Below are 18,462 nucleotides of genomic sequence, written 5' to 3'. Positions count from 1 at the left end.
CAGGTCGAGGCTGCGGTGGCCGGGAGCAGCCACTGCACTCCAGTCTGGGCACCAGAGTGAGACTCCGACTCAAAAAAAAAAAGAAAGAAATGTAAAGTACACAAATTGCAAAAGTAAAATGGTGCCGAGAACACCCACATCCCCTTTCTCCACAGTCACCTGCTGTAAACATTTTCCTCATTGCCCTGATCATTTGTCCGTGTTCATGCTCTCTCTCCCTCTGCCCCTTTCCTTTCTCCCAGTTTTTTTCCTCCCTGAACTAGTTAAGGGTAGGTTATACACATAGCCCTTTGCCCCTAACACACAATTTAGTTTAAAAGTCGAAGGCATCACACTTCAAAACACTATAAAATATACTACAAAGTGGTAGTAATCGAAACATCATGGAACCGGTATAAAAACAGATACATAGACCAATGGAACAGAATAGAGAACCCAGAAGTAAACCCATGTATTTATAGCCTGCTGATTTTAGACAAAGGCGCTGAGAACACTCACTGGCAAAAGGACAGTTTTTTCAATAAACAGTGCTGGGAAAACTGGATATCCATATGCAGAATAAAAAAACTAGACTCTCCCTCTCACTATATACAAAGATCAAGTCAAAATGGAATGAAGACCTAAATGTGAGACCTGAAACTATAAAACTACTAGAAGAAAACATACGGGAAACATTTATGGGTAATGCTTGAAAACAATAGACTACAAACAGAAACATACCAGTGGGACATAGCAAACCAAAGCTTCTGCACACCAAAGGAAGGACTCACCAGTGAAAAGATAATCTATAGAATGGGAGAAAATATTTGCAAAGTATTTATCCATCAAGGGACTAATATCCAGACTATAGAAGGAACCCAAACAACAGCAAAAAAACCAAAGTTTTTTTTTTTAATGGGCAAAGGATCTGAATAGATTATTTCTCAACAGAAGATGTACAAATGACCAGCAAGTATATGAAAAAAATGTGCCAGGTGCGGTGGCTCACACCTGTAATCCTAGCACTTTGGGAGGCAGAGGTGAGGGGATTGCCTGAGCTCAGGGGTTCGAGAATAGCCTAGGCAACTTGGCGAGACATCAGCTGTACAAGAAATAAAAAAATTAGTCAGGTGTGGTGGCACAACCTATAATTCCACCTACTTGGAAAGCTGAAGCGAAAGGATTGCCTGAGCCTAGCAGGTTGAGGCTGTGGTGACCATAAGTGTGCCACTGCCCTCCAGCCTGGGCAACAGTGAGACTCCAACTCAAAAAACAAAACAAAAAAACTGAAAATCAAATACTGTATGATCTAGCTGTCTCACTACTGGTATTTATCTGAAGGAAAGGAAATTACACTGAAGAGATATTTCCGAACCCCACTGTTGGTTGCAGCACTATTCACAATAGCCAGGGCATGAAATCGGCCTGAATGAATAAAGGCAGCATGGTGTATACACAATGAATACTCTTCAGTCCTAAAAAAGAATGAAATTCTGGCACAGATGAACCTGGAGGACATCCTGTTAAGTGAAATAGGCCCAGAAAGAGAAACACCCCATGTTCTCATCATTATGTGGAAGCTTAAAAACTGACATCTATATAAGAGGACTGCATTTTACTCTGTAATACTGTGGGGTGAATATACTTAACATTGGTTTATAGTATTTTTCACAAAACAAGAAGAGAAGATTTTGAATGTTCCCAGCACAAATAAATGATACATGTTTGAAGTAACAGGTGCCCTCATTAACCTGGCTTCATTATTACATGTTGTACACATGTACTGAAATATCATCCCATACCTCATACATATGTACAGTTATTACATGTCAACTAAAAATCAAAGGGGGAGAATTCAGTCTATCATTCTAAGACAAGGGGTATTATGTAACCAGTCCTCTGCCCTAGTTTTGTTTTTGTTTTTTTGAGTCGGAGTCTCACTCTTGCCCAGGCTGGAGTGCAGTGGCATGCTCATAGGCACTGCAGCCTCAACCTGCTGGGCTCAGGCGATCCTTCCGTCTTAGCTTCCCAAGTAGCTGGAACCACAGGTGTATGCCACCACACACTGCTAATTTTTGGATTTATTGTAGAGACAAGGTCTTGCCAAGTTACCCAGGCTGGTCTTGAACCCGTGGGCTCAGGCAATTCTCTTGCCTCCGCCTTCCAAAGTGCTGGGATGACAGGCAGGAGCCACTGCGCCTGGCAACTACCCCATGTTTTTCATTGTGGGCGCCTGGTGACTAGCTTCAGGTTACACATCTAGGATTACTGCAGAGTGCGGGGGTCACTTGGGCTCTCCCATGGTGTCCCCGCTAGAGGGCAGTGCCCGTCCGCCCGCCTGGTGGTGTAATGTTGATCCTCCTAGTCAGGGTGCTTTGCTTGCTCAGCTATACGTTGACTGTTTTGCTCTTGCTTTTTTTTTTTTTGAGTTGGAGTCTCACTGTGTCGCCCAGACTGGAGTGCAGTGGCCGCTCCCGGCCACCGCAGCCTCGACCTGCTGGGCTCCGGCGATCCTTCCGTCTCAGCCTTCCGAGTAGCCAGTTTTTTTTTTTTTTTTAATTGAGATCCCAGGCTGGAGTGCAGTGGCTTGCTCACGACTCACTGCAGCCTCACCTCCAGGGCTCAGGCCGTCTCTTGCCTCAGCCTCCTGAGTAGTTGGGACTACAAGTGTGTACCACCATGCTTGGCTAATTTTTTATTTAAATTTTTAAAAATTTTAATTAATTAATTTTTAAATGTGTTCTTACTCGTAATTTTTTTTTTTTATTGGTAAGAGATGAGTTCTTGCTTTTTTGTCCAATCTGGTCTTGAACTCCTGGGCCCAAGCATTTCTCTTGCCTTGGCCTCCCAAAGTGCTACAATTACAGGCAGGTGTCATCGTGTCCAGCTTCTTAAGATACCTTTTTTCAAGAGGTATTGATAATGAGGTACAGGAAAGGGCCCTGTTTGCATGAGGGAGCCCCATGGGTGGAGGTGGGGAGCAGGAGAGGACGAGAACATATAAATAATTGTTCTTAGGACACTTAAGCTCTATGATGTATTCAAAGAAGGGAGACATCAGTGTACAGATGGGATTGGTTTTGCGATATCTGTCAGGAAAATAGGTGCAGGTGAAGCTCAGTTTCATTTTTTGTCTTTCATAATTGAGAGTTTATTGGTTGTGTCAAGGATCAGCAAACAGACATTTTAATTTTTATGCAACTCTTAGCATACGTACCGAAAATCTAAAAAGCTATGTATCATTTTTTAAATTTTTAATTTTTGAAAGCAAGATTTATTGAGAGGACAGAAAAGCTCCCACAGTAGGAGGGAACCCAAGGGGGTTGCCCTATCATTATTTTTTTAAAGTTATTCCAGTAACTTACAGCTTAAAATTTGGAGGTGAATTTTCCTTAAGAGGTATCATGTCCCAGTATCTTCAAATGTTGATAAGCTGTTACCTACATCCCACCCATTCATAACTTCTCATATCACGACATATTTAAGTTTTCAGTTTTTCCACAGCTTGTGAACAAAGTTATTAGAAAAACAGGATTACCATGATCAAAGATGTTACAGAGTACACACAGTGCTGACAGGGAGAGCCATGATCAGGGAATGGTTTTCTTGTTCTTTTCTTTCTTTTTTTTTTTTTTGAGTCGGAGTCTCACTGTTTTGCCCAGGCTGGAGTGCAGTGGCATGCTCACGGCCACCACAGCCTCAACCTGTTGGGCTCAGGCAATCCTTCTGCCTCAGCCTTCCAAGTAGCTGAAACTACAGGCATGCGCCACCATACCCAGCTAATTTTTTTATTTATTGTAGAGATGAGGTCTCACCAAGATGTGCAGGTTGGTTTTGAACTCAGGTAATCCTTTTGCCTCCACCTCCCAAAGTGCAGGAATTACAGGCGTGAGCCACCATGTCCAGCTAAGGAGTATTTTTCTTTAGGAAACAATTCTAGTAAAAAACAACAACAACAACAAAAACCCATGGGAATAGAAATCATTTTAAATGTTCAAGACATTAAATGCAGGATTGTGATCCATCCATATTGCTGTGTAGTATGCTTTGTATTATAGGATATAGAAACTAACCCCTGAGTTATGGAGTGTTCAGCTGACACCCAAAACAGTCAAAACCTCCTGTAATTCAATATCCCACACTATTTTCTGGTTGTACCCCAAAATAACTAGCGAATGATTTCACCTCTTTAAAAAAAGCATTTACTCTTTAAAAAAGGGGATGAGGTGGGATTCCCTCCTTCTTAAAATGTTTCTAGGGGTATTAAAAGCTCGCATTTACAAAATAGTTGATACAAACCTTCCTCTAGATTGTACAAGGAGGGGCAGGGCCCTGGGTAACACATGGTGTGATAATATTCAGACTTGGCTTCTTTCTCTCCTTCTTCATCGGAGGCTGGATTCTCCCCGGTTTTAGTTTCTCTATTTTCTGCAGTACCTTTTTTTTTTTTTTGAGTCGGAGTTTCACTCTGTCACCCAGGCTGGAGTTCAGCGGCACTCTCATGGCCACCATAGTCTTGACCTGCTGGGCTCAGGCGATCCTTTCACCTCAGCCTTCCAAGTAGCTGGAACCACATGCACGCACCACCACGCCAGCTACTTTTTTGATTTATTATAGAGACGAGGTTTCAGCCAAATTGCCCAGGCTGGTCTCGAACTTCTGGACTCAGACTGTCCTCCCACCTTCATCTCCCAAAGTGTTGGGATTGCAGGCGTAAGCCACCGCACCCACCTGCAAGCAACTCTTCTTTAGCTTCTTGGCCAGCCCTTGGGCTTGTTTTTCTTTTGCTCTCCTTTTCCCTGCACTTTTTTTAAATCTGAAGAGGGATCCTTTCCTGCTGCCTTTTTTGGCTTCACTTCCAATTTTGCAGGAGCAGGTTTAGTGACAGGTGCCCTGATCTGGCCCCCTTCCGCCCTCTGGGGGAGCTGGCCTTCCCCTGGGCTTGTTGGCGGCGGGCAGGGTGTGGGCTGGGTGCCTGTGGGCCAGGGAAGGCACCTGGCAAGGCTGGGCTGCCTGGCTGCGGCCACTCCTCCCGCCGCCTGGGCTGCTGGGACCAACGAAGCTAAGTTGTATCATCTCTTTCCCATGAACTGTTTTAGGATAGAGCATCTGGATTCTGGCGATCTGGCCAGCTTCCCTGAAGTGGTGTTTGGGTACATGTCTCCATCCTTGGTCGTCATCAGCACACCAAATGCTGAGTTCAATCCCCTGTTCCCGTCAGTGACCATGAGAGATTCAGATCATAAATTTGAGTGGACCAGAATGCAGTTTCAGACTTGGTAAGTTCAGAAAGCTTTTTTTGTTTGATTTTGGGGATCTCACTGGAATTGAAAGTCCTAGGAAGGGCCAGGCATGGTGGCTCACGCCTATAATCCCAGCACTTTGGGAAGCCGAGGTGAGAGGATTGCCTGAGCCCACGGGTTTGAGATCAGCCTGGGCAACTTGGTGAGACTTCCTCTCTACGATAAATTAAAAATTATCTGGGTATGGTGGTGTGTGCCTATGGTTCCAGCTACTTGGAAGACTGAGGTAGAAGGATCACCTAGCAGGTGAAGGCTGCGGTGGTCGTGAGCATGCCGCTCCACTCCAGCCTGGGCGACAGAGTGAGACTCTAACTCAAAAAAATAAAATAAATAAATAGAATCCTAGGAAGTGGGTCAGGCATGGTGGCTCACACCTGTATTCCCAGCACTTTGAGAGGCCAAGGCTGGAGGATTGATGAACCCAGGAGTTCAAGAACAACCTGGGCAACTGGGCAAGACTTTGTCGGTACAAAAAAAATAAAATTAGCTGGGCGTGGTGGCACACGCCTGTGGTCCCAGCTACTCAGGAGGCCGATGCAGGAGGATCGCTTGAGCCCAGGATATGGAGACAGGTGAGCCATGGTGGTGCCAGGCTGGGTACAGCAGGCTGGGCAACAGAATAAGACCCGACTAAAACAAATAAAATCCTAGGAAGGAAATCTTGTCATTATATATTGTCTCAATTTTTTCTTACTTTGTTCCAATAAAATTGATTTCCAGCGTGTGACAAATATGTAATAAGACCCTAAAGGAACCACTGCATTTGGGCAAGCGTGGGAAGGTGTGTGAGCACCTTTAACTGAAAGCTTCTGGGGAGTTGATGAGGAGTGAGGAACAAGACAGGGACAGCATCCCCTGGGTCTTCTGGTGTCACTGCAATCCAGGTAGCTGGCTGAGTGTGGCCCACGTGGTCACTGTGTCCTGCTGCCCCCTGCCCCGTGACTTTCCTCTTCTCTTCCGTACTCTGTGTCAGCTTGGCAACCCGACACTAGATCAGTGTGTCATCTCCTCACAGAAATAAAGGCCACAGTGGTGGAGGAAGCTGTAACTTAGAAGTACTTGAGATGGTTCCATGTTTCACCTTCTACTGTACTATGGCCAGAAACTGTTGCCTGTTTAACAGTAGCTCTAAGTTTGAAAAATGTTTGCTCTCCTTATTTTGATTCCAGGGCTCTGTGTGTGGCGGATCGCTACAATTACTCTGTGGCGTTCACTGGTGTGGGGGATCCCCCCTCTGGGGCAGAGAGTGTTGGCTACTGTACCCAGATTGGCATCTTCCAGCAGAACGGAGGAAAAGCCCCGGAGTTGCGCGTGGCCGAGCTGTGTGAGCAACATATTTATACAACTGTGAGTATTTTTGCGAGATGGCTATTAGGGCAAGAGGACCATTAAGATGGTGAGCTTAGCCGGGCTCAGTGGCTCAGCCTGTAATCCCAGCGCTTTGGGAGGCTGAGGTGAGTGGATTGCCTGAACCCATGGGTTCGAGACCCGCCTGGGCAACTTGGCGAGACCTCATCTCTACAATAAATCAAAAATTAGCCGGGTGTGGTAGCGCGCACCTGTAGTTCCAGCTACTTGGAAGGCTGAGGCGGAAGGATCACCGGAGCCCAGCAGGTTGAGGCTGCGGTGGCTGCGAGCGGCCACTGCACTCCAGTCTGGGCGACAGAGTGAGACTCCAACTCAAAAAAAAAAAAGAAAGATGATGAGCTTTTCAGGGGGAGGCAAGAGTCACACAGTAGACATGTGTGCGAATGCCCTTATTTTGTGGCTCACCTGAGGAGAGTTCTTCAGGGCCCATGACTACTGGCAGTTGGTCTTGCCAGCACCCTTTGAGACTGCCTCACCTTTTGCCAGGTCTCGAACCATGTTCCAAGGAATGACCTGCTGGAGTCTTCTGAGAGTATGTCAAAGCAGGCTGCGCGCAGTGGCTCTTACCTGTAATCCCAGCTCTTCGGGAGGCCGGGGTCGGGGAGAATTGATTGCGGCCAGGAGTTGGAGCCCAGCCTGGGCAACATAGCAAGACCTGGTCTCTATAAAGATAAAAAAAGTTAGACGTGCAGAGTGGCACGTGCCTATAGTCTTAGCTACTTGGGAGGCTGAGGCAGAGGATCCCTTGAGCTCTGGAATTCGAGGCTGTAGTGAGCTATGATCATGCCACTGCATGGTAGCCTGGGTGACAGCAAGACCCTGTCTCTTAATAAAAAAGAATACTTCAAAGCAATACTTCAGAAGCCTCGACTTGAACTCTGTTAGGATTATTGGTAAAGAGGAAAGCTAGCAGCAGCTCTGCCTACTGGGCTCAGGAAGTGAGTCTTAAAACAGCCTCCAAGTTTCTCAGACCCTTGGTGTAGAGGAGAGGGACGAAGAAGAAACACACAAACCCTTTCCACTGAAAGGGAATTTTTCTTTCTTTCTTTTTTTTTTTTTTTAATAGAGATGGGGTCTCACTATGTTGCCCAGGCTGGTTTCGAACTCCTGGGCTCAAGCACTCCTCCCAAAGTGCTAGGATTGCAGGTCCAAGCCACCTCACTCAGCCTGAATTTTTCTTTCTTTTTTTTTTTTTTTTTTTTTTGAGTTGGAGTCTCATTCTGTCACCCAAATTGGAGTGTAGTGGCCGCTCCCGGCCACCGCAGCATCGACCCACTGGGCTCCGGCAATCCTTCTGCCTCAGCCTTCCGAGTAGCCGGAATTACAGGCGCACGCTACGATGCCCGGCTAATTTTTTGATTTTATTGTAGAGATGAGGTCTTGCCTGCCCAGTCAGGTCTCGAACCCGCGGGCTCAGGCGATCCACTCACCTCAGCCTCCCAAAGGTGCGGGATTACAGGCTGAGCCACTGAGCCCGGCTGAATTTCTCTTTTTTCTCCCTTCCCCTGTAATATCAAGTCGGAATATTGGACTCGTATGAATTGGTAGAAGACTGGCTCAGGGACCATCGGCATTAGAACTGGAAAGCGGGTCTGCTAGTCTGTGTGGCTGTCAGGGTAGGTTCCCATGATAGTAGGGCGTTCACGATGAGTAGGATTGGACATCCATCCCGTAGGTACATGCGGGTAATTCTGATGTGGCCAACAGTTTCCAATGGCTCTGAACATTTTCCTACATTCTGAGTGTCTGTTTGTCCCCTTCAGGTTTTCACGGTCTCCTACCCGAGCCTACAGCAGGAAAGGTATCTCGTCCCTCAGCTGATGAGTCAGGTGTCCCAGCACGTGGAAAGCTTGAGAGTGGGCTACCTGCGGAGTCTGCAAGAGCAGGACGGAGCCCTGAAGGCGAAGCCAGAAGACCCTGGTGGCTTCGGACCTTCCTTCACAGAGGATGAAAAAGCCCGGATCGAGAAGTCTCCCAAGCCCTTCTGTGTGGGCAGCAAGTTTTTCGTGCCCCTGCGGAGACTCCTCGCTTATTCCAGGCTGAGCCGCCTGTGCGCCAGCGAGGAGGTGCTGAGGTCACGCATCGCGGCCTCCATGCCCCTGAGCGGCGATGGCTCTGCCGTGGTCGTGGGCCTGCACGGCCGCTCAGACCCTCAGAGTCGCTTCTGAGCCAGCCATCCTTCCTGGCACGCGGGGTCTCAGCAGGGACGGGGCTCACTTCGAATTTTAATTTGAACTCGATGTAGCCATCATTCAAGTAGTGGTTTAAAGGTTTTAACCCAGAAGTGCCTGTTTCAAGCTGTCAGACAGGCCTGCTTGATGTGGGGCCAGAAGGCTGTAAACTCAGAGAGATGTTAGTGTTCGCTCTGAGTGGGGTGTTTTCCTTTATATTCAGACTTTTAATTTTTGATATTTTATCAAGACATGGTAATGTGTTCATTTGGAATGTACCTGTACTTTTTGTGTTAGAGCTGTGAGTTGAATGGGACATTAAAAATTTCAGAGAAAGTTCCCAAATACAGTGTGGAAAGCCTTTTCCCAGGGGGCAAAGGAGCCCCCTCAAGTCTCGCCAGGATTCTCCATCTCCTTTGGCCAAATTCTAACCTCTGTATTAACCTGAGTATTAGCTCACCTGCAACGTACTACAAACAGGAACGCGGGGGACTGAGGGCACAGGAGCCTCCTGCTGCCATCATGTCCACATTTCTCTGAGCACCCTCTTCTCCAGAAGTTTCCTGGTTGGGACTAATGAGAGAGAGCACTGCAGCTTCACCCAGTGGAGGAGAAAGTTGTTGAAGTGAGGCATCTCTTTTCGGACCCAGAGTCCAGACAGGCCAACTGGGCGTGCTGGCTCTACCACCCGGGGACCTGGACACCCACCTTGCGACTGTGGCTGCTCACGTTGCCACCTCAGGAGCAAAGATGGAGGTTTTAGCTCCAGCTACCACTTATATTTTCTTTTCTTTTCTTTTTTGTTTTTTTTTGAGTCAGAGTCTCACTCTGTCGCCCAGACTGGAGTGCAGTAGCACGCTCACGGCCACCACAGGCTCAACCTTCTGGGCTCAGGTGATCCTCCCACCTCAGCCTTCCAAGTAGCTTGAACTATAGATGTGTGCCACGATGCCCAGCTAATTTTTTTTGACTTATTGTAGAGATGAGGTCTCGCCAAGTTGCCCAGGCTGGTCTTGAACCCTTGGGCTCAGGCAATCTTCTCGCCTCCACCTCTCAAAGTGTTGGGATTCCAGACATGAGCCACTCACCTGGCTAATTTTTAAAAATCTGTTGCAGAGATGAGGTCTCTCACCAAGTTGCCAAGGCTGCTCTCAAATCCCTGGACTCAGGCAATCCTCTTGCCTCCACTTCCCAAAATGCTGGGATTCCAGACATGAGCCACTGTGCCTGGCCACTTACATATTCTAAAGCAGCACAGAGGAGGAGAAGGTACTGAGGGTGCAGGCCAGCTGTCTGGTGAGGTCTGCTGCAAGTTACTTCATGTTGGCCAGAACGAAGTCTTATGGCTGGCCTCACATGGGGAAGCTGGGAAGTGTTGTCTTTTTTTTTTTTGAGTTGGAGTCTCACTCTGTCGCCCAGACTAGAGTGCAGTGGCCGCTCCCGGCCACTGCAGCTTCGACTTGCTGGGTTCCGGCGATCCTTCCGCCTCAGCCTTCCAAGTAGCTGGAATTACAGGCACGCGCTACCACGCCCAGCTAGGAAGTGTTGTCTTAATCCTGGGAGACCATTGCCCACTTGACTGTCTGCCAAGGAACAAGGGGAGAAGGGATATTGTGACAGATAGCCATCTGTGTCACAGCTGGGACATCCTAACTGACCTGAAAGGGAGGCAGAGCTGGTGCCTGAGAAAGGTGTGCCAGGGGCAGTCATGCTCAGTTGAGTTTTGAAGGGTTAATAAGTAGATGGAAAGGATTGGCAAGGGCAGAGAGAATGAAGGGGTTCTGGAAGAGAAAATTTGTTTATTTCTGAGTTGGGGGTCTCACTCTGCCTAGGCTGGAGTGCAGTGGCATGATCATTATTCACTGCAGTCTCAACCTCCTGGGCTCAGGATCCTCCCACCTTAGCCTCCCAAGCAGCTGAGACTATAGGCGTATGCCACCATGCCTGGCTTATTTTTTGATTTTTTTTGGGTAGAGACGGGGTCTTGCTATGTTGTCTATGCTGGTCTCAAACTCCCGGGCACAAGTGATCCTCCTGCCTCAGCCTCCCCAAGTGCTGGGATTGCAGGCATGAGCCACTGTGCCTGGCCAGAAATTTTCAAATTATTACTGAAAAGATACAAAATGCATGTTTTCCTTTGATCTTAGGTTCATGGAATAGATGTGAAATAGGAGCAGGCACAGGATTGCTTGGGACAGGACAGGCAGATTTGAACAGAACCACTGAAGTTCAATGCCAGAAGGTGGCACACTTTTCCTATACTTTTCTATGGTGGCCCGTACTTGCTTTGAGGACTTCCTAATGTAAGACGCAAAAAAATCTTAGGCATGCCAACTTTCCGTGGAGGCTGGAAGTCTTCTGCAACACACACTCGAAGGAAAACCCACTGTTGAAATGGCTTATGGATTGCAGTGAAGTCGATTTCTTAAGAAATGGTTGAGGAGACATCCCACCCCAGCTGAGTTGCAACCGCAGAGGAAAGGGCTCTGCATTCATTCATTCAGGATTTCCTTATTACATGGGTTCACACAGAGATCAACGACCCAGGGAGCTTCTGCATTTCAGCCTTCGCTGTTTCCTCACTTTGTTATATTTTGTGTCATGTGGAATGAATGAATGCCAATGATTCCCTGCCCATAATACACATAGAAAAGGCTTCATTACATGGTGCTACCAGTAGGGGACACAGATACAGGAAGCAGAGAAGTGGAAATCTGTGAAACAGAAAGGAAAGGAGGAAGAGAGGAAGAGGAAGGAGACCACGAGATGGTGAGAAAGCGTCCAAGCAAGCAAGAAGACTAGGCCTGAGGGTTCCATGCTGGGTGTGGGGCAGGGTTGGGGACAGCCCAGAGGTCCTGTGGGTTCTGTGATCTGGCGCCACGTGATTCGGGTGATCCCATGTGGTCCTGTGTACCAGGGAGGAATCTGGAGGGTCCCCTGGGGTGCCCAGCCCCCATGCTCTTCTACCAACAACCGGGGCTTTTTCTTTAGTTGCTTAACCTGTTATGACCCACACTGTCCCAGGGAGGCCCTGGCAGCCTGCAGAGAAGGACCTAGGTTCAAACTCATCCTAAACCGTGGTTTTTTTGAGTCTTATTCTGTCACCCAGGCTGGAGGGCAGTGGCACACTCACGGCCACTGCATCCCCAACCTGATGGGCTCAGGTGGTCCTCCCGCCTCAGCCTTCCAAGTAGCTGGAACTACAGGCGTGCCCCACCATGCCTGGCTAATTTTTTGATTTACTGTAGAGATGAGGTCTCGCCAAGTTGCCTAGGCTGGTCCTGAACCCGTGGGCTCAGGCAATCCTCTCAACTCAGCCTCCCAAAGTGCTGGGATTATAGGTGTGAGCAACTGGGCCTAGTCTATATATTTTATTTTAAAGATGTAAGGTATAATTCAGGATTAGGTATACAAGTGGGCATTGTACAGGTAAAGTTTGGGTCTCCCTTTATTCCCTACTTTGTCTTGTTTGAGATCAGGTAGCTGTATTGTTGATGTATTTCCACCCCCCGCCGCCACCCTGGCACGATTTTTTGACAGAATCTTAACTGATATTTTAAAATAAAACGAGTATGTAAACTTTTAAGATATGATTTTTATTGAACATGTATAAGATCCACGTTTACATTATTACAAACGCTTTACAAATAAAAAATTAGTTTTTGTAAAAAAAAAAAAAAAAAAGAAACACTTCCTGGATTTATCATTGTATAGTTGAAACAGAAACATATATAAATATGAAGGTCATTTTCCAAGTATCAGAATACTGATGGAATCACTTCAGCAAAATTTTTCATAAACATTTGGATGATTATCCACACACTGCATCAACTTCCAGAAAATCAAACACAGAAGAGGAAGGTGATCCCCCAAATAAGAGGTATTTCTAAAAAACAATCAAACTGAATATACTCTCAATGTCTTCTCCTTCATGGGATTTGGTCAATGAATATCAGCAAGAAAATGTTCTGTTATATACATAAGATAAAAGGAGACAGGCTGGGTGTGGTGGCTCACACCTGCAATCCCAGCACTTTGAGAGGCAGAGGTGAGAGGATTGCCTGAGCCCAGGGTTTGAGACCAGCCTGGGCAACTTGGCAAGACCTTATGTATACAATAAATCAAAAAAATTAGCTGGGCGTGGTGGCTCACATCTGTAGTTCCAGCTACTTGGCAGGCTGAAGCAGAAGGATGGCCTGAGCCCAGCAGGCCAAGGCTGCAGTGGTCATGAGCATGCCACTGCACTCCAGCCTGGGTAACAGTGAGACTCCCACTCAAAAAAAGAAAAAAGAAAAAAAAGAAGACAAACATTTTAAATGCAGAATAGTGTGTAAATGCAACATTTTGTCAGCTTTGTAGTATGGGGAGTAACTACATAGACAACCCACACGAGCATTGAAAATCTGTGTATACATTATCTTAGGAAAATCAGTATATAAGGGGATAAAGCCTTTATTTCCAGAGCAGTCTTACAACAGGTTTAATATAGGCATATTTCACCCTTTGTTTTAGACTTCCTATTTTTTGACATTTCTGCTATTAACATTATACATAGTACCTAAGTCAACACGTAAGTAGTGGCATAGTACAATTTCAAGTACAGTACTTGATTCTGTTCATGGGACATACCACCTAGAAGGACTGTGCATACTTTCTGAACTGCTCAAATTAAAGATCTGTTAAGAAAATACAGTCCAATCCTACCGCACGAGCCTGATCTGTCTAAGTGTTGCTGCCCCCACCTCAGTGAAGTACTTCATAATACTGTCAGCTTGAGCTTGCAAAGGGGTCTAATTAGCATGGAGTCCAGGAGTCTAAAATTGCTTCTGGATGTTTTAACTGATTAAAACTCACTGTTGCCTGAATTTGAACATGCTTTGACTGGAGGGTCGTTTGAAATTTTCTTTTTCTTTCTAGCAACCAGTGGACTAAGTGGTCAACCTCTGTGGCTCACCATTTTATACAAAAAAAGCACAGGCAAAAGAATGTACAGTTTGGACAGGATTCTGGGAGTGTTATGCTGGAATAGGATGGCAGCATTTAGGATTGATTCTTGGTCAAGACTTTTTCATACAATAATTATGAATCTACATTGACTGTATACAGAAGCTTCAAAACCACCACAAAGGGGCTTCGGCCATTCAAGTTTAAACAATGGCCCAGAACCTTCTCTGTCCCTTATGTGTTTCTCATCTTGTTTGGTCTCAGTCACCAGTTCTGGTTACAGGAAGGGGGTTCTCCTGACTGGCCGGTGCATTCTCCCCAACAAGGTATTTAAGACTCTTCCTTATCACAGATACACAGATATATAATCCCATGAGCCTTTCTCTTAGCATAGAATTAGAAAAAGTGTCTCATACATCTGCAAGTTCTCTAAGACTGATTTCAAATTGGACATTAATGTTTAAAGATCATTGTATTAAGAATCTGCTTTTTCAAGTCCAGTTTTCTATACTCAAAACAGAATCAAAAGCAGACTTATATTTAATTAGCAGATTTTTTTCAACAGCTACGTGGCTAAGATACTAAACAATACATGCTCTAAGGAGAGGGTAAACAGCAGGTAAGGCACCCCTAGCAAATATTCTGAAAGGACTGCACTGAAGTTTGAGGGCAGAGTACGCCAGCAGAGCACAAAACAGAATAAAATGAATCCAGGCTTTTACTGACTATGAAGGACAGAGAGGCCTTAGTCCTTTTTAAAAATTCCTAATCAGTGTTTCTATTTATTAAACCATTTCTTATAATTACTACTACATAAATCAAGATGTATCTGGTGGTTGCGAAAATGACAAAGGCATGCTTTTTACGCTTTTCAAAATCTCTCTACTAGGAAAAAAAAAAGTCCAGTACCATTTAAAATCCTGAGAATTAATCTTGGGTTAAGGTGTAGGGCCAAAGGCAGTGAACGGTGAGGAAGGTGGGCACGGCCCTGATGACAGCACCTTCGAGATGTCTCATGAATGTCCTCACTGAACCCCACTCACAATCTAGTTTCATCATTTTCAAAACTGCAGAATTATCTGCAGAAGCGCCAATAAAAAATATAGCCTGAAATAATATTTTGAAAATACAAAAATATGTTTTTAAAAAAGTCATAATAAATCTCTAAATAATGTCTTTATATCTCTATACAAACCTTTCTTTGATTTTTCCCATAATATACAGTGAATAGATCAGTTCATGTGCAGACGGTAAGTCTTTACTGCTTAAGGTAACATTTGTCTTGGCTAGACTAAAATGTTCAATGTTTTTTTCTTAAAAGTAAATCTTAAAAAATAAAAAGTATAACCAATAACTCAGAAAACCACTCTCTCTCAACTTTTAAAATATAAAATAGCGCCATCTTTTTAAAAATTCCAGAATCTATTCTTGTTAAAATAGTATTGGATTAATGTGGAACATCCCATCATTGAAATATTTTATTTATTCTTTTATTTCCATAGCTTTAGGGAATACAAATAGTTTTTGGTCTGGGCCCTAAGTGTACCCACTATCCCCACGAAATATTTTTTAAAATAAACGAAATCCTAACATTAACTATTCAAAATTTTCCCAAACTCTGAATGTGGAGATTAAACGAATACCATTTCCCCCTTATCTGAGGCCCGAGTCACCTCTTTTGACATATCTGTCTTGGGCATGATTTTGAAAGTAAAGAATTGGGGTACTGCTAGTTCTACAGAATCTACATTTTTCTTCACTGACGGATTCCAAGGAAGTTTAGATCTTTCTACTTGGAACCTGTCATATAAGACCAGAAAAGCTTAACGTTTATCTGCTGTACTGCTAAACTGGACCCAGACCAGGTATTATCATTTTAAAAGCTATATTTGATGTATGTTATAGTCTGCTCTTGCCAAAATAACTAACTTCTGATTAGCAAAGAAGAAAACACAGGATCTAGTCACAGAGAGTGAAAACAGAAAACAACCCGTCATCATCAGTCATGGTAAGCAGCCATCGACTGCTACCCACTCCCATGGCAGAATCATCTGCAGTTTCAGATAGGTCTGAATTTACATAGAAAATGCTTCCCTCTTTTGGGTCACATCACAACATTCCTCTTTTTTCTACATTTCCATTCCTGAAATAGGGCAGACCTTAGTGTTCGGCGAGTTAAAACAGTTCTTCTGTGAGGGTGCCTTAAGCTAACCTAACATACTGAATATGAAATCTACTTTGAATCTTTTCCATATCGCTAGTAGGGTCCTACAGCTCATCTAATACGAACAAGGAACAATATTACTGCATTATAAAAGCATTGCGTCCATTCACACAGCTCAGACTTACACTCACTTGTCATTTGGTTTACAACGGATACATTTAGAATTATTAGAAAGCACTTTACATGTTTAAATTGTGATCTAACATTGTCCCAAAGCATGGGCACCCATGCTATATGAATGATGGTTTCAAGAGTGAATAAACTCAGTACAATACTGTAGGTGGTATAATATGGAAGGTTTCCTTCACAGCAATTGGAACTATCGTGACAGAATTTATAGGGTTTAAATTACATCCATTTATTATCTCTCAGACATAAAATTAGTGGGGAAAAAAACAATCCCATAGAGCCCAAATCTGTTGAGCACCTTTATCACAGATTTTACACTTGAATACTAAAATTATACTCAAATATGTATCATGCTGTCTTCCCTACTGGGGTGTTTTTGAAGAAAAAGCAGGCTTTTCATGATCACATGCAGTGACCACAGAAGCCACAGGCTTCCAGGGTACACGCGTGGCAAATGCCTTGAGACTACCATGTGGACATTTCCCTCTGGAGGGTGGCAGGGTAGTGGGTGCCTCCAGAGAAGAAACCGGCACTGGCTTTCCTCTTGAGAGATGATTCATCTTTTTCATAAGTTGAATTTCTAGTAAGTACTTGGATAAAATCCCTCTATACACAATTAGTTCCATCTTAAGTCCACAGGGAAACTATGGTTCACCAGCTTGACTTCTAGCGTTTGATCACAACTTGTTCATAGGCTCCAGACCCCACCCTAAAATAGCAGAGATAACATTAAAAAAAACATGAACTGTAGTGCTTGAAATTGTTTTCAGTAACCCTGGCCTGGACAGATGGTACATCAGGCATCTTTCTACAAGATTTGATTTCCACAAGGTTTAAAGGTGTCACAGATGAGAAAATACCTGAAATACGAAATGTTTACCATATAAGGAGGGACCCCAAAAAATCTGGAATTATCTTCTGGAGGGCAGGCCCCTTGTAGTACCGGCTAGGTAAGTGTTCTAGGAACCCATGGGCATCAGTGGACTAGCCAGTGTTGTGAGAGGCTGCATTTGGCTTCAGGAAAATTTTTTTTGGAGATTCTTTCAATGCATCTACCCACTTCACAATGGAGATTTACAAGCGCACCTGCCTACACTGTGCTGAGTGTTCAGCAGTTTTTGATCAAAAACAGCATGACTCTTGTCCTACTCTCCCTAGTCACTCAATCTTGTCTGAGAGACTTTTTTTTGCTTCCCCAGATGAAAAAAAGGCCTCAAAGGGAAACGTTTTGCCGATGTGGAAGAGGTGAAACAAAAAACGGCAGAAACACTCAAAGGCATCAAAACTGATGAGTTCAAACACTGTTGGGCAACGGAAAAAGCATCTCAATAGGTGTATGGCATCAAATGGAGAGTACTCGGAAGGTGAGTGAAGTTCAAACATGGAAGAATAAACCCACAATGTTTTTTCTTCTTTTTTGGGGGTCAAGAGTCTCACTCTGTCGCCCAGGCTGGAGTGCAGTGGCATACTCATGGCCACCACAGCCTTGACCTGCTGGGCTCAGTGATTCTTCTGCTTCAGCCTTCCAAGTAGCTGGAACCACAAGCATGTGCCACCATGCCTGGCTAATTTTTTTTTTTTTTTGAGTTGGAGTCTCACTCTGTCACCCAGACTGGAGTGCAGTGGCTGCACTACAGGCACGTGCTACCACGCCTGGCTCATTTTTGATTTATTGTAGAGATGAGGTCTCGCCAAGTTGCCCAGGCGGGTCTCGAACCCGCGGGCTCAGGCAATCCACTCACCTCAGCCTCCCAAAGGCGCGGGATTACAGGCTGAGCCACCGAGCCCGGCTTAATTTTTTGATTTATTGTAGAGACAAGGTCTCGCCAAGTTGCCCAGGCTGGCCTCAAACCTCTGAATTCAGGCAATCCTCTTGCCTCTGCCTCCCAAAGTGCTGGGATCACAGGCGTGAGCCACAGCGCCCAGCTAAACACACAATTTTTTGGAGTTCCCCCTCGTATACTGGATTAGTCTAAATCTTGATCCTCTCACGTTTATTTCCATAATAATGTAGCAATATTTCCCAGTCCTTGACCTATCAACAAACTGTGGCAAGAAATACTTTTCAAACATGTTTATATGCAGGTTATATACAGATATATTTACAATATGTATATGTGTGTGTGTGTGTGTGTGTGTGTGTGTGTGTATCTATCTATCTTCATATCCTAAAATCAGTCTCATCCAGGAGCATGTATTGACTCTGGTGGTGCATCAGGCCTTAGACTGAGTTAATGAGGATGGTCTTCAGTTGTAACAGTAGTGTGGTGTCCTAATGTACCTCTCTAGAAAGTGTGAGAATTTTTTTAGTCAGGTGCAAATGTCTTTTTTTTTTTTTTTTTTT

General features: G+C 44.9%; 2 protein-coding genes across 2 annotated transcripts in view; one reads left to right on the top strand and one right to left on the bottom strand.

Annotated features, from left to right (window-relative positions):
* HENMT1 (HEN methyltransferase 1) overlaps window positions 1–8,818 on the top strand; it is a 21,316-nt gene extending 12,498 nt beyond the window's left edge. Inside the window, exons 5-7 of the mRNA XM_008069666.1 lie at window positions 5,079–5,258; window positions 6,452–6,629; window positions 8,414–8,818. Coding sequence (XP_008067857.1) covers window positions 5,079–5,258; window positions 6,452–6,629; window positions 8,414–8,818 — 763 coding nt within the window. The remainder of the gene's footprint in view (window positions 1–5,078; window positions 5,259–6,451; window positions 6,630–8,413) is intronic.
* A 4,248-nt stretch (window positions 8,819–13,066) lies between these two features.
* FAM102B (family with sequence similarity 102 member B) overlaps window positions 13,067–18,462 on the bottom strand; it is a 74,764-nt gene continuing 69,368 nt past the window's right edge. Inside the window, exon 11 of the mRNA XM_008069654.2 lies at window positions 13,067–16,827. Within this exon, the coding sequence (XP_008067845.1) occupies window positions 16,785–16,827 (43 nt within the window). The 3' untranslated portion in view covers window positions 13,067–16,784. The remainder of the gene's footprint in view (window positions 16,828–18,462) is intronic.

Source organism: Carlito syrichta, unplaced genomic scaffold (assembly GCF_000164805.1).
Source record: "Carlito syrichta isolate Samal-C Ts95f unplaced genomic scaffold, Tarsius_syrichta-2.0.1 Scaffold312159, whole genome shotgun sequence".
In the NCBI taxonomy this organism is placed as follows: domain Eukaryota; kingdom Metazoa; phylum Chordata; class Mammalia; order Primates; family Tarsiidae; genus Carlito; species Carlito syrichta.
The sequence above is the reverse complement of the archived record's forward strand: the minus strand, read 5'-3'. Positions and strand labels throughout refer to the sequence as shown.